Source organism: Cavia porcellus, unplaced genomic scaffold (assembly GCF_034190915.1).
Source record: "Cavia porcellus strain 051 isolate PalLab524CR breed Dunkin Hartley unplaced genomic scaffold, mCavPor4.1 scaffold_4, whole genome shotgun sequence".
Lineage (NCBI taxonomy): Eukaryota > Metazoa > Chordata > Mammalia > Rodentia > Caviidae > Cavia > Cavia porcellus.
In genome coordinates this window covers 76,464,587-76,480,732 of record NW_026947487.1, presented here as the reverse complement: position 1 = coordinate 76,480,732, position 16,146 = coordinate 76,464,587, and the positions used below count along the sequence as shown (strand labels likewise).

Sequence of the window (16,146 nt, the reverse complement as noted above, 5' to 3'; positions counted from 1 at the left end):
ATGGGTTCTAGGCCTCCAGGGGGACTCATTGAGGGCATTGTCATGGGTTCTTGGTTTTCAGCTGAACTCATGCAGGTTATTTCTATGGGATCCAAGGCCTTGGCTAAATTCTCTACGTTTTTAGTGTGTGGACAGATTTCCTGCATTTTCTTTGTATTTGACTCCTTGGTTGACCATTATAAATAATACTATAAATTATGTGCCTATGTTGTATTGTCATATTCTTCAAACCCCTGACAAGAACACCGTCCAAGTTATAACAGATTATCAGGGAATAAATGGAGCCTCATGATAACAAGGGATTTTACTTCAGTGCGACTTAATAGAATATTCGCTCCTGATTCCCTTACTTGTGACTTGGAAATTTCTCTGGCTACTCTGAGAAATCAGCTGTCTTATGAACGAGTCACATAAAATAATCTAATCAGCCCCCAAATCCATTAATGTGTTGCTGCCCATAACTGCTGTATGTGTAGTACTCTAGGGCATATTTGGGTTACGAGGGCTGCTTTCTTCCTGGTGGACTTGGTGTGTTGCTGGCACTGCCTCCTTTCTTGTTCTCAGCTTGCTCACTACTATCCCATTTTTCTCAACACAGCAGCCACCCGACTGTCAAACTGTGTTATTTTTCTGTTAAGATGCTCTCAATTTTCATATCCCACACCGAGTAAAGGTCACCTAGAATGATGAATATGCCTACTGTACAAATCAAACTTTAAGATCCATGTGAACCACCTTTAGATCTTGTTAAAATGAGATTCACATTCACAAGGGCTGAGGCGAGGGCCTAGGAGCCAATATCTCTGAAGAGCACTCAGGTAACGCTGGTGCTACTACTTCTTAGGGCTGCGCTTTGTGGAGCAAGTTCCTGTGTATGTTGCCTCTCTTTTCCCTTCTAGCCCATAACCATCTCATCTTGTTACATTATCCCTGACATCTGGAAGGTCTATACTGCCCTCCTTCACACTGTTGGGCCATCCTGGCTTGTGCCCACTTAGAATCTTTGCCTGCCTGAACCTCTGTCCACCAATTGAACACACTTTGCTCAAACATACAGCACCTTCCCCAGCCACATGCACTCCTGGCTCATTCAAATGTCACAATCTTGGGTTGGAAAGCTTCCCTGGCCACCTAATCTAATAAAGCAGATAACTCTGTTCCTCCATATCCCCTCCCTCCCCTCACTTCCTCTTTTGCTTTTCTTATCACTTCTCATTTGTGATTGTACAGTATGGTTTATTCTACCTTGCTTATCTCTGCTATTTCTGCTAAAAGGTAAACCCTTTGAAGGCATTTGTTTTCATTTCTGTTCATCCCTGTAACTAATGCCTGATACATAGAAGGCGCTTGATCAATGACTAAAACACATTTACTTGCATTTTTAAGATCATACTTTTTCTACTCACGCAAAAAGTGCTACGAAGAACAAAGACAGAGACTGATTTGTTCCAGTCTAATTAGAATATGTTGGTACAAGTGACTGTCTTGAAAGAACAGTACGTCAGAACTCATCTATGTAATGCTCACTTACACAGGTTTCTTTGGCACAAGCAGAACAAAGATGTTAGAAGAGATCAAGATCCACCTTTAAGTAAGAGAAACTTAATGAGACTAGTGGCCCAATTAAGAAGCAGGCTGAGGCATTAATGAGATCCATTTAAGTTATAGATTGTGAAGGTTGTTTTTCATAGTGATGCAGCTTTCCTGGGAGGCAGTTACTGTCTAAGATACTACAGCAAAAGGTCAGGCTTTTATGGAATGCTGGCTTGAAGACGTCTGAGATCTTTTCTGGCAGCACAAATTAGAAATCGATGACAGAGATCAAGAAGCAGCTATGTGAGATGCGTAAGACCAATTGCTGAAAGAAGAATTCATGACTATACATTATGTGTTGTAGTAGTTTTTGATTTCATGAAATTTCAGTAAGTTTTAGCAGTGAGGAGTTTATTATTTGTTTTTTGGTTTTTATTTTTAATAGAAACTTGTCAAGACTTTGCAAGCTGAACTGAAATACATTTCCTTATTATTACCTACTTTTGGCCCAAACAATTGTCAGCTGTCTAGGCTAAAGAAATGTGTACTACTGACAAATTTGAGTTAGGTATGTTCTGTAATGAAATTATAAAGATATTCTCCTCCAGACTTCTAGGAAATCAGAAAACAGAATAAAGAAGTACAAGAGTAGTTGAGGGTTCCATTTTTTAGTTTTAAACTTGTTTTCCCTCCTAATTAGCAAAGTATCAAGGGATAGAAATTGTTCTCTACTTCTTTTATAGCATTTTTTCTTTTATAGCATCATAATTTATAGTGAACAGTAGAAAATATCAATGAATAAGCTTTGGTTACACATTCCTCAGTACACATTTTCCCACGTAATCTTCCAGACCATCTTTTGCAAGAAGGGTTTACTGCTTTACTCCCATGATGTATTGATACTTTACATATATTATGTCATTTAATCTTGACGAAAGCAGTATGAAGTAGGAATCTGTATCATTATGGTGAAACTCCAAGTGTGTAGAGATTCTAAGTAACTAGCCTTGCTTACAAATGTATTTTTAATGGGCTGGACTCAAAACCAGGTTGATGTGCCTGAGAAGCTCACAGTTTTAATTTCCACATTGGCATCATTTCACCATGAGAAAAATGAGACAGACAAGAGCCAACCAACTGGTACACTGTCTTTTTAATTCTTACAGTGACACCCATCTTAAAATTTCATAGCTTTCATTACAATTTAAATCATGTTTGTTTATTCACACTTTATTTTCCTTTTGTCTTCCTCTCAAACTTTATTTCCTGAATGCAATGACCATTACTCCGCTACTAAGTGTATTTCTAGCTTTTAGATCTGTGTCTAGGACATGACTGGTACTTAACAAATGTTTAATGAATATTAAACATTTATATATAATGATAATGTATGTTTGTTTAAAAAATATTTTACTTATAATACATGTGTTTGGTGAAAGAAAAGAAAATGAACTTTCTCTGGGATGATGCTCCATAAAAGAGATGATTAGACCTATGATACTTTGGCTTCTAAACTGAAACAGAAATATGAACTACAAATTTCTGTTTATAGTAATTCTCAGGGAAAAATTATTTCAACATATGCAATATAAAGGGGCAGGGACTTAACTCCAAACCATTTTGTATTCTCAGTCTGGGGCTCCAATTCATTCACCTCCTATGAATACCACACAAACCCTAAAATGTTCACCGTCTTTACTGTCCAGCAACATGCACCCATCCATCCCACCCTCTACTCCATTGAGAGTGCCAACCATCTGCTCATGATAAAATGAGGAGACATTTTAGGATCAATTCCTGGGCCTAGGAAACTGGGAATCTCATAATGAAAGCAAGGAGTTAGAAGCCATTGCTAATACTCCAAGAGCATTCACTTCCTGAAAGGTATCATTAAAACTCAGAGGGAGAGATGTTTATGTCAACAGCACTAGTTCTAAAAATAATGATATCAATGTGCTGACTGCAAGAATTATCTGACCTTTAAGGGCATAATAATAATAATAATAATAATAACTGTACAAATTAAGGGCATTCTATAGAGAGGCAGGAAATAATGTTAGTGTCACTAGCAAAAATAATTTAACAGTCAAAATGTAATGTTGTATCATCTTTTTGAGAAGAGAACTCAGATTTGAGGTTCAGATTATTCTGATTTGGAAGGTCACAGAGAACAAGCATACAGCATCATAGCTGCTATCATCAACCTTTCATTCATTCTTTCTATCATGATTTACTGACTGCTAACCACAATGATTTTCACTAGGCTAGCCACTGGAGGAAACTTTAAGCAAAAATCAGATATTCGCTTAGAGAGCTTGATAGGACCTCAACTGCTTCTGCATACATGTAAGTAAACTACCTAGAGTGAGAGACAGCTTTGTTTTTCTCAAAAGGGAAAAAGCTTGTCTAAACCTTTTGTAGTCACTGCTAAAGATGTGGATAAATATTTTCACATTTGGAAATAGACATTATTTATTGAGAAGATTAACTTTTACTTCCACATGACTTCACATAATTGCAAATAAAAACCAAGTTTTAATCTAAAAACCAATGTGTTGTACAAAATACCCTGAGTCATTTAAAAGAGGTGGATGACCTGAGTGATATTTGGGAGGGAATCATAAAAACATTTTTAGCCCTCGTGTAGGGTGTACGTAAGTCTCTAATCCTTTTCTAAACAGAATGCCAGTGCATGTATGTTAGTTTTGGAAATCCACAAGAGACTGCTCTAATAGACACCATGCAGGACTCTACATTTCCTCTCCTGGTGTTCTGAGTTGCCTCAAACACTTTTGTTAATCAACAAGACGTATAATTTTACTGCAAATCCTACCTCAGAGTTACAGGAAACAAAAACTAGATCTGGACTTAGCAATTCCAACATGGAAGACGTGGCAGAGACAACCACTCGCGAGACGCCATGGACTGTACCTTCTGAATGCCTGCTTGCGACTCCACCACGTTGTTTTCGGACCCGTTGCTTCGGTTGATCATTCGCCACATTTGGGAATACATGCTGTCCCTCTCGAAAGGGTTGAGTCCCTTCATGCGGACATGCTCGTACACCGCCGAGTCCAGGACCGTGCCGTAAGGGATGTCTGTCTGCTTGGAGAGGTCCTGGAGGGACCTTGATTTGGGAAGGAAAGAAGAGATGCACAGGTGAGCGCTCTGGGTATCTTGAAATGGAAAATAAATTTAAAGCAAGAAAAGGGCAGCATATATGAAGATAGATATTAAAGTGCCTTTTTCGTGTTTTTTAACATTAACATGTAATGTCATCATTAAAAGGAAATATGAAAAATTTTAGTGGTAATGCAATGATTTTGGGGGGGGGTAATTTTTGCTGAGAGAAATAGTGATATTCAGTGTGAAAACAGGGTATATCAAATTAGAATTGATTGCAATTAGGATATTTAATAGTTTAACTTTAATTTGTAATAAGCATTGGGCCTATGTTCCTCTATGTGCAAGGGTTTGATGTATTTATAAAATAATTATGGCTTTACAAAAGCAGCATATTTTTAAGTGAAATTTATGCTTAAAAATTGGTATTTGTAAAAAAAATTTGTGTTTGTGCTCATTATTTATTGAGTAGTTACTGCATATGAGATCAGCGATTGATGTCTATTATCCCTGTAGTGATTCCACACATTCAAAGTGTTCTAGGTGAGGAAACGAGCAGGAGGAATAAATGACTCGGTTAGGGTGAAGCAGTTAGTGATGGTTAGAACTAGCACTAAACTGCCCGAAAGGCCACAAATCGCTAACTCTTATTTCTATATTTCTTTGGCTACATTGGCCTAAAGGTTTTATTTGTGTTTGTATTGTGTTTCTGGTTTTGTGTTTGTGAGAGTGAGAAGGAGAGAGAGACACAGAGACAGAGACAGAGACAGAGAGACAGAGACAAGAGACAGAGACAGAAACAGAGAGGAGAGGATAAATTTGTCCTGTTTGAAGCTGAATGTATTTTCAGTTTTTTCCTTTTTCAGGCTAGTGTGACAGGCCTTTTAAATAAATTTTTGAGTTAGAGAGGACATCTGTCTATCCTAGATTACCCATCTCTTGATTGTTAGATTGTTTCCTTTGAGTTTCTGAGCCACTACTGTAGAATTTCTAGCTTGAAGAGCCATATATGGGTCCACTGAGATCATTGAATTTGTATAGGTACCCAACCCTAGTGACTGACATGCAAGAACAGATACGGTCTTGACATACTGTTCAAAACTGGAGATCTACGTGCTTCAAGCTCACTAACTTCTGGGAATGGGAACAGGTGCTTTGAAACACTATACCATTTTTGAATAAGAATAAATACCCAGGACATTCCACAACCGTGGCCATAAATCTCATGTAATATATACCTCTGACCTTTTGGTCTGTTCTAGATGGAGTGAACTAATGATTTCCTGAGGTCTTTAAAACTAAGACTAGCATTAAGTAGAGGTATTGGGAACATTCTTACAGTTTACCAGCCTCCATCATGTGCAAAATTGTGTTATAAGCAATAAATTACAATCCCTGTCAGTTGAGTATTTCCAGCAATTTCTAACCGCAATTTTCAGTAAAGTTTAATTTGTACTTTATTGAGTTTTGCTGTTGATGTATAGCATTTATTCCTTTGAAACTACCATGATAACATGTTTTTATTCTATATGTCTTTCCATATAGAGTACACTTAAAAATATTATCTGATGAGAAGAATTTTCTGGAGTATTCTGGAACTATTGAATTAATCTCACCATTTTTAAAGGATAAACCAAAGTGACAGTGTAAATAAGTAACTGAGGGTGAAAATGGGATTTTAAAAAGTAACCACATGTAGCTATATTACAACCTAATGCCAGAGTCACACGTCATCTACACTGGGACATGGCATAATTACCTTGGTAATATAACATAAGAATTTTGTTACAAAGAGCAATTTTGTTGCTGGTGGTAGGCCTACAATTGTATTGAAAATAGTAACATTTTAAACATTTTTTCCATGGTACAAGAGATGATCAAAATATAGTGTTTTTTTTAAATTACAGTGAGAGTCACATTATCATCAATTCCTTTCAAAAATACTGTTCCTCACTTTGAACAAACTTATCCCACTGTTCTTGTCACTTTCTGAAGCAGTTTTGAGAGTTTTCTTTTTGTGTTTTCACAAGTTGTGATTAAAAAAAAATTGCAGTGATTGCTGCTACCAAGTCCTATCCAACAGAAAAAAGGTCATAAGAATATGACAAAAGGTCCTCATCCACCTTATTCCCTGAATCTGGTGCCAGATTTCTGGCTCTTCCTCAAAGCCAACATGACCATAAAGGTATATGTTTCGAATCAGTTTAGGATATGAGACAATCAGGATAGCACAACTAAAGACACTCATTAAAAAATGCTTTCATAAATCAGACTTGCAAATTTAAATATTACCTATTTTCTCTCAATTGAGAAGCCCAAAATATAAATAAAGGACCAGATCAAATTCAAATAGTAGGAAGTAGAGAGACAAATGTTTTGCATAAAGGAAAGGGAACCAAAAGACAGAAGGAGTGGGAAGGGTCAGGAAGGAAATGAGATTTAAAATAAATCAAGGTGTGCCGTCTGCACGCACCAACTGCCTATGATGAATTCAGTCCCGATGCACTGCAAACATGTATTAATAAAAAGCTGATTTTAAAAAGACTTTCAGAACTGCTTCAGAAAGTGCCAAGAATGGTAGCACATGTTCAATGTGAGGGGAAGTACTTTGAGGGGCATTAAAAGCACTGTGTGTTTCACTGTAATACATTAAAAAAAAAAAAAAACATGCACTGTAGTTTTTTAAATCACATTTTGTATAATTACTGATATCTAAAATAGTAACATTGGCAGGGGAAATAAAGCATACTGTACAGGTTATAAAAGCAGGCCTAGGCCAGGGGTTTAGCTCAGTGGTGTAAGTGCCTGTTTGGAAAACACGAAGTTGTGAGTTCAATCCCCGTACCCCGAAAAAGAGAGGGAGGGAGGGAGGGAGGGAGGGAGAGAGAGAGAGATAGAGAGAGAGAGAGAGAGAGAGAGAGAGAGAGAGAGAGAGAGAGAGAGATGCAAAGTAAATCTTTAACATAACATAAAAAATAAAATAAAATAAATAAAAGCAGGCCTCATTCCTTCTGCCTGCACAGATACCAGGCTCCACGGCAGGCAGCAAACAATATACCTACAGCTGGACGGTGCCAGGCAGGGCAGGGCAGGGAGGCCCACACTGCTATTGACCGCAAACCTCCCTGTGCACACTTGGCTGCCCGCCTATGGGTAGTTCTGGGAGTCAGCCTTGATTGTAACTGTCAGGAGGCTTCAGTTGGGTACAGATGAGATCATTGTATATGGTGAAATTTTTTGTGCTTACTTCTAAATACATAGTTGGTTTGCCTCAAATAGTCATGCCAGAAAATACTGTTCACAACTTAGTGGCTCTCTCTGAGCCTTCATGGGAAGAAAACTGAAATAAAATGTTGGGATCTTTATTATAATGATATTCTGTGGCGTAGCTTCATCTGGAACAGGAATCTTACAACCTGAATATAGAGTTACACTATGAACTGTTTGGTTTGGTGATACTGTTTTGTACACAGTAAATTTTTAAAGGAGTATCTTAATACATTGCCTATGTGAAGCACTTGGTGTCAGAAAAAAAGCCAGTTTGTTTTCAACATGCTTCAAATTTAGAATAGCAGAGCATTTTGTAATTTAGAACAAAGGCATGCTCCCTCTAGTAGTTTCTGATATCAAGTTTAGCGTATAAATTTGCCTTGAAACATGCCTGCAATAAAAATTACAGCTTGTCTGATTCTGTGTCATTCCATTACAGCACACAAAGATAGCACGGAAGGTGACAAAATAAAAGGACTGAAGCAAAATGAAACGAGCACAGAAAGCTTATTATAGAGAAAGAAGGCTGCCTCTGGAGCCCAGCACAGAAAGGGAGCGCCAATTCTCAGTGGTCATTTTGGGTTTTCTCATGCTAATGAGATTTTAGAGCAAGAACAGGAGAAGTGCTATGGTCTATATTATGAATCCCTTAAAGGAACGTAGTTGGTTATCCTATAAACTGTAATCTTCAGAAAATTGCATCTGAAGGTCAAAGATGAGTGGATGTTACTTAGACATGACCATTTTTAAAAAACTGCAACAACTATTCTGGAATCACTCATAAGCATTTAGCATATACATTATTTTCACCTGCAAAAATAGACATTTCTTTGTTTAAAATAGGCAACCTATTTTCCGGCAACAGAAGGAAGAAATATGGGACATTTTAAAGTAGAGTTAATCTGTGAATACACTTGGATTAATGTACTTCATTTTTCTTGCTAACCACCTAACCCACACATACTCAGATGAAACTCAGAGAATCATCATTTGGTGACTTTATTAGACCTGACCCAACCCCAAGCCCACACACTCACTCTTCACACAGAGTCAAAATCAAAGGTCTAGAGCCACAGTTGGTAAATAATAAAGCAAATGCTTTGCTATTCCAATCAGTCTTGTTTTTCCAACATCCCACTGAAGTTCTTTTTATTCTCCCACTGGTTTCCTGTCAAGCTAACATCAAACATTGAATACTAAAACAATACCAAGAGAGGACAGGTATGTTTTATTTGGTATTGACGTGAGCATTGTAAACAGAAAATGCAAATTAGGACAGTGCTACAAGAATAAATTTTAGGAACTTACGGAAACTTAGACTGATTTTGAGCTCCATGAGAAGAATAAACACTTTAAGGCACTTTACATTATATTTGATATATGTGATAACCTGATTTAGGTATAACAACTACAGTTAATTTGAATTTGGTTAAGTTATTTCCATTTTATTTTATTTATGGCATGAGTGATTGGACTCAGAGAACACTAAGCTATAACCTCGACCTTTTTTGTTTTTTAATTTTAGATAGTGTCTTGTCAAGTAGCCCAGAGTGACTTCAAGCTTGTGATCTTCCTGCCTCAGCCTTCTGAGTAACTGTTGTTAGAGGTATAAGCCATCATATCTGGCTTTAGGTTCAACATGCATGTCAGGCTTATTTGTTATTGTGAGCTGGTAAACCACTGGCTCTGGCTGACTACCACTGATCCTGATATGGCTCTGGAGAGAGAGAAATTGTCTGATGGCAATTGACCAAGTTAACTAATGCATGAAGATGAAGATGATGATGGTGATGACTACTTGCTCTCTGCTGCTTTGTTTAGTAATTTCTAATGAAATTATTTTTTTGAAACTCATTTTCCCAGCAGAGGCAAGGTGGTCTTTTATAGGTACTATTGAAGAGAAGAATCATGCATTGAAATAGAATTCAATAATCTCCAATTTCCCTTCCAACTAGAATGTTGTATAAAAGTGATTTATGAGGACTACCTCACAGGACCTGGGAACTCCAGCCAGAGGCACACAGGGGACCAGCGTAGACCCAGACCCCTCCTGTGACTCCTGCCATCTCCACAGACCACCTTACAGGACCCAGGAACTCCAGCCAGAGGCACACACTGGGCCAGGCTACAACCGGGCCACACCTGTGCATCTCTGCAGACCACCTCCCAGCCAGAGTGTGCATGGAGCTGGGCCAGAACCAGTCCCCTTCCATGTCCCATGGTCCCGGCCACCCACCTCAGGACCTAGGAACACCAACCTGTGACAGGCACCCCTGCAGTGCCACTGCTGCCATTGGGGAACCCCCAACCTTCTAGACCTAGCATGGCTGTTGATCTTTGGCTCCCACACCTCCACCAAGAACCTTGGACTGCAGTGGATTAACTATGAAGTATCTAGGGGAGACTAAGTAAGAAGAACTCAGCAGGTTTCCATCAGTGAGGTGAGTTGCTCTTAAAATAGGAATAGAGTTGCCACCTTCAGAGGGTAAACAGGAGCAGCAGAGAAGCCCCCTCCAAAAGTAGGCCATAGGTGAGCTTGGCAAGTGAGTGGGTGAGTTCTTCCTCCACACAGAGAATATCAGATAGGTTGAGGAGGGTGCCAACAAGGCTTCCCCCAACATGGAGAAAATTAACGGGATATGTGGGACACCCAGAGACACAGTAGGGTCCCAGATGAGACAAATACTATAGACAGGGACATCTGGTGACTCCGAACAACCTGAAGACATAATAACAGCAGGAACTAGGGGTTGATTTCCATCAGTACTCCTAGGCTTGTAAGCCTAGGAAGAACATAGGACTCACCCAACAGGCCCTGCAGGGGGAATTAAGGTGACTGGTCTACCTCTTCATTGTGGGACCCCAGCAATTGGCAAACATCACCCTTACAGTAGGACCCCAAGATACACACTACTAACTGTTAACACTAGTGGGATTGAAGGACCAAATATTAACCCAAAAGAGGAAAATGGCAAAATGAAAATGCAAAATGCAATCTCAAACATCTAGTCCACCAAGAGCAAGTACAGGAGACATTTAAATAGAGAACTTCAAAAGTAATACACCAGAAATCTCTGAAAAAATAGCAAAAAAAAAAAAAAAAAAAAAAAAAAACACCCATGAGGCTTTAGAGGGAATCAAATTAGAAGTAATCTCTCATGTAAAAACAGAAATAACCTTAATAAAGGAGTTGCTCAGCATACATAAAGATGAATAGATAATACAAAGTATAGGACCATGGGAAACTAATTGAAACATTGAATGAACAATATAGAAAACAAACATGAAACAAACTCAGAGTCATGCAAAAAACAAAAAATTCTATTGAAAGCTGGCAAACTATTTAAATGAAGCTGAGGATAGAATTTTGGACCTTGAAGAAAGGATCACAATTAGCAATCATGAATGGTCAGAACTTTAAAAAATAACAAAGCAGCATGAAATGACAATCCAGCAGCTCCAAGATGATGTCAAGAAAAACAATACAAGATTAATAGGCATTAGTGAAGATGCAGGATTCAATGCAAATGACATAACTAAAATATTCACAAAAGTAAAAGCAGAAAATTTCCCAAATGTGGGGAAAAATCTGATATACAGATAAGTGAGGCATATAGAACACCAAACAATTAACCGATATAAATCTACACCCAGACCTGTAGCACAAAAACAGAATACTAGAAGCTGTGAGACAAAAGACAGCCCAACTATCAAGAAAAGCCCATTCTAATCACAAGAGACTTTTCAGCACAAACCCTCAAGTCAAGATGAGCTTGGAGTGAGATATTTCAAGTTGTAAAAGAAAACAATTTTCAACTCAGCCTGATGCACTCAGCAAAGCTTTTGTTCAAATTTAGTGGAGAAACAAGATAGTTCCATGACAAAGAACAACTGAAGAAATTCATGTCCATCAAACCAACCCTAGAAAGAGTGTTGAAAGACATACTAGAAAGAGATTAAAAAAAAATGACCACAATCCCCAGAACAGCAACAGAAAGAAATCACTAGGTAGAACAAGCAATTAAACAAAGGGTAAAAGCACAGCAAACAAGTGGAACATAACATGGCAAAGTCGAGCCAGTACATATCAGTGATACCCATAAATGTAAATGGCCTCAATTCACCTATCAAAAGAAATAGGCTGAAAGAATGGATCAATAAACATGATCCCACAATATGCTGTATATAGGAGACACATCTGACCCAAAATGAAACTCATAGATTAAAAGTCAAAGGATGGAAAACAGTATTCCATGCACCAGGAACATACAACAAAGCAGGGGTAACTATTCTAACTGCAGACAATGTGAACTTAAAACCTAAAATGATTAAAAGAGATAAAGAAGGTCACTATATTCTCACTAGTGGAAAAGTCCAAAAGGAAGAACTAACAATTATAAATATATATATGCACCAAATACAAGAGCACCCAACTATATAAGACAAATACTAATGGACATGAAAAACCAAATACACAAGAACACAATTATCACAGGGGACCTTAATACCCATTGTCACAAAGAGATAGATCAACTAGACAAAAACTCAGCAAAGAAATAATAGAACTGAATCATACTGTGAGCAATTGGATTTAATAGATGTTTACAGAGTTTTCCACCCAACACATCAGAACACGCATTCTTCTCAGTTGTGCATGGGACATTCTCCAAAATAGACCATATATTATCCCATAAAACATTCTCAAGTAACTGCAAAGATAATGAAATTATCCCATATGTAATATCTGACCATAGTGCATGGAAATTGGAAATTAATGGCAAAAGAAATTGCAAAACCTTCATAAATACATGGAAATTATGTAACAACCTTTGGAACAACCAATGGGCTACAGGTAAAATTGGAGAAGAAATAAAGCAATGTCTACAATTCAGAGAAAATGCAGAAACAACATACTGTAATCTGTGGGATGTAATGAAAACAGTCTTAAGAGGGAAACATATAGCAATAAATTGTCATGTCAAGAAAACAGAATAAAAACAAATAAACTACCTAATGCTTCATCTCAAGCTTCTACAAAAAGAACAGCAAGTTAAATGCATAGCTCATAGAAGAGAGGAAATTGTAAAGATTAGAGCCAAAACCGATGCAATTGCAACAAAAATTACCAAGAGTTAGTGAATCAAAAAGCTGGTTGTTTGAGAGAATGAACAAAATTGACAAACCTCTAGCTAAGTTTATCAAAAAAAAAAAAAAAAAAAAAGAAAGAAAAACACCCAAATTCATGCAATAAGGACTGAAAAGGGGGAAATTACTACAGATCCCATGGAAATTCAAAAGATCAGGAATACCTGCTTTGACAATCTCTAATCACATAAAGTGGAAAACACAGAGGAAATGGACAGATTTCTAGAAACATATGAAGTACCAAAGCTCATCCAAAAAATACAGCAATTTTGAATAATCTAGTATTAGCTATTGAAATTGAAAGTGTAATTAAAAACATACCAACAAAGAAAGGCCAAGGTCCTGATGGATTCATGGCTGAATTCCACAAGAAATTTAAGGAAGACCTGAGGCCAATCCTCTTTAAACTCTTCAATGAAATTGAAAAGGAAGCAATCCTCCCTAAATCATTCCCCAAGGAAAGTATTACTCTGATACCAAAACCAGAGAAAGACTCAAACAAAAAGGAGAACTATAGACCAGTCTCACTAATGAACATTGATACAAAGATTCTCAATAAAATACTGGCAAATAGAATGCAGCAAATCATCAAGAGGATTATACATCATGACCAAGTGGATTCATTCCAGGAATTGAGGGATGGTTTAACATACACAAATCAATAAATGTAATACACCACATCAGCAGAGCCAAAAACAAACACCACATGATCATCTCAATAGATGCAGGAAAAGCTTTTGATAAAGTCCAACACATGTTCTTGATAAAAACACTTCAGAAACTCAGAATACATGGTGTCTACCTCAATCTCATAAAGGCCATCTATGACAAACCAACATCCAGCATTATACTAAATGGACAAAAAATGAAAGCTTTCACACTAAAATCAGGAACAAGACAAGGAGGTCCATGATCACCATTCCTGTTTAATAAAGTTTTGGAAATATTAGCCAGGGCCACCAGACAAGAGAGATAAATAAAAGGAATAAAGATAGTAAAGGAAGAAGTTAAATTATCACTATTTGCAGATGACATGATATCTTATATAGAAGACCCAAAACACTCCATTAAAAGACTACTAGAAGTAATAAACAAATTCAGCAGTATAGCTGGATATAAAGTTAACACTCAAAAATCAATAGCATTCCTGTACACAAACAAAAAGCTCACCAAGAGAGAAATTATGGAAATATCACCTTTCATAATAGCATCTAAAAAAGTGAAATACTTAGGAATCAATCCAAGAATATAAAATACCTATATGCTGAGAATTATGCTATACTAAAAACAGAGATTGAAGAGGATATTGGAAAATGGTAGGATATTCCTTGCTCTTGGCTGGGAAGAACCAACATTGTGAAAATGGCCATATTCACAAACTGTTACAGATTTACTGCAATCCCAAATTACCATTGACATACCTCACAGATCTAGAGAAGACACTTCTAAAATTCATTTGGAAACAAAAGGGTCCTAGAATAGCAAATTCAATTCTGGGCAACAAAGGCAAAGGCAGGAGGCATCTAAATTCCTGTCTTGAAACTATACTACAAAGGTACAGTGATAAAATCAGCATGGTATTGGCAAAGAAATAGACCCAAGGATCAATGGAACAGATTAGAGAATGGAAAACAGACAAACTGGGGTGTGTGGCAGGCTTCCTCCAACTCCACCCAGGCCTTCTCTCCCAGTTGCTCCTGTTGATGCTGACGCACTCGTTCGCCACTGAACAGAGGCTGCAGCAGCCTCACGGGTACACTGACCACCATGGAGAGCTGCTGGGCCCTCTGCTGACCGGGGCTGAGCTGTGAGGCCAAGAGTTCCGAGGTGGGGTGTCCAGCATAAAAAATGACCCAGCGCTTAAACAGGACAACCAGGCTGCCAGCAGAGTGAGAACTGTCACTTGGACACAACAAGTGAGGGACAGTGGCGGGAAAGAGATTAGGGTGTCCTGATAAAGGCCACCTGGCCGGTGTGGTGTCCTGCAAATGGTCCTGTCCTGGGTGAACTTTTAGTTTCTAAAGGCATGGGGTTTGAAGACATAAAAGTTTAACTTGAGTTTCAATGCTTGAACGATGATTTAAGTTTCTCCAAATGGAAGTTTATTTCTCTATGAAGTAGGGGCCAATGCTTTTAAAATAAGATATCTGGAGGGTGAATTAGATATTGCATGTAAGACATTTTACTTATTCATCTCCATCAATGAGATTCATTCTCAATTCATTGTTGTCTGTTATCTCCAGCCTTTCATTCCATTGTGTCTTTGGTCTTTTGTGGCCAGCCTCAGACTTGTCATTTTTACCTAAACTATTATTTCTTTTTTTCCCACTCAAAAAAATATTTCTCTATATATTTACCGACCTTGAAATTAAATGCATCACACATTTAATTTGGGTATTATTGTCATCCCATGGGTATCTGAGATTTAAATCCCGTAAGACATATTGACATAGTTAATCGAGTGTCCAATCGACAACTAAAGTAGGAATTACTGATGCCCCTAAGTATTGGGGTCTCCCCACTCACAAATCAATATGGCTTTTAAATCATTCCTGTTTTCTTTCACGTCTCTCAGTGACTTTTTTGTTTACACATTATTTCTGTATATTTCTTGTTGAGTCTGCCCCTAAGATCTCTATAGTTATATTCCTGTCTAGGATTTTTAAGATAAGATTTCAAACTGATTTTTGCCAACCGGGTAAAAGTCACTGATCTTACTATTTTTAAGCATGAGGCTTCTACTGCAGTCTGGTGATATTACACAGTTTCTGGGCACCTCTTTTGTTTAGTTTGGTTGATAGCAGGACTCTCTGAGTGATGACTGGCCCAGCCCTAATTCTGTTTATTCTTTTACTGTATTTGCTTGTGTCTAAGCTGTTACAACAACAGCAATGTCCTCCTCTTCTTTTTGTTGAGACAGAGTCTCAACATGCAGCGCAGGCTGCCCTGTAGAGCCCATTCATTGCTGTTACTCTCACTGTTACCTCTGCAGAGAGTCCTGGTGGGACTGACTTTCAAATGGTTCCCCGGGGTTTGCCTTTGGTGAGCTGGATACTGGGATTGCATCTTGCTTAA

General features: G+C 37.9%; 1 protein-coding gene across 3 annotated transcripts in view; it reads right to left on the bottom strand.

Moving 5' to 3' along the window:
* Grid2 (glutamate ionotropic receptor delta type subunit 2) overlaps positions 1–16,146 on the bottom strand; it is a 1,371,796-nt gene that overhangs the window by 257,298 nt on the left and 1,098,352 nt on the right. For all 3 annotated transcript variants that reach the window (XM_063247280.1, XM_063247281.1, XM_063247279.1), the window contains exon 13: positions 4,465–4,660. In XM_063247280.1, coding sequence (XP_063103350.1) covers positions 4,465–4,660 — 196 coding nt within the window. The remainder of the gene's footprint in view (positions 1–4,464; positions 4,661–16,146) is intronic.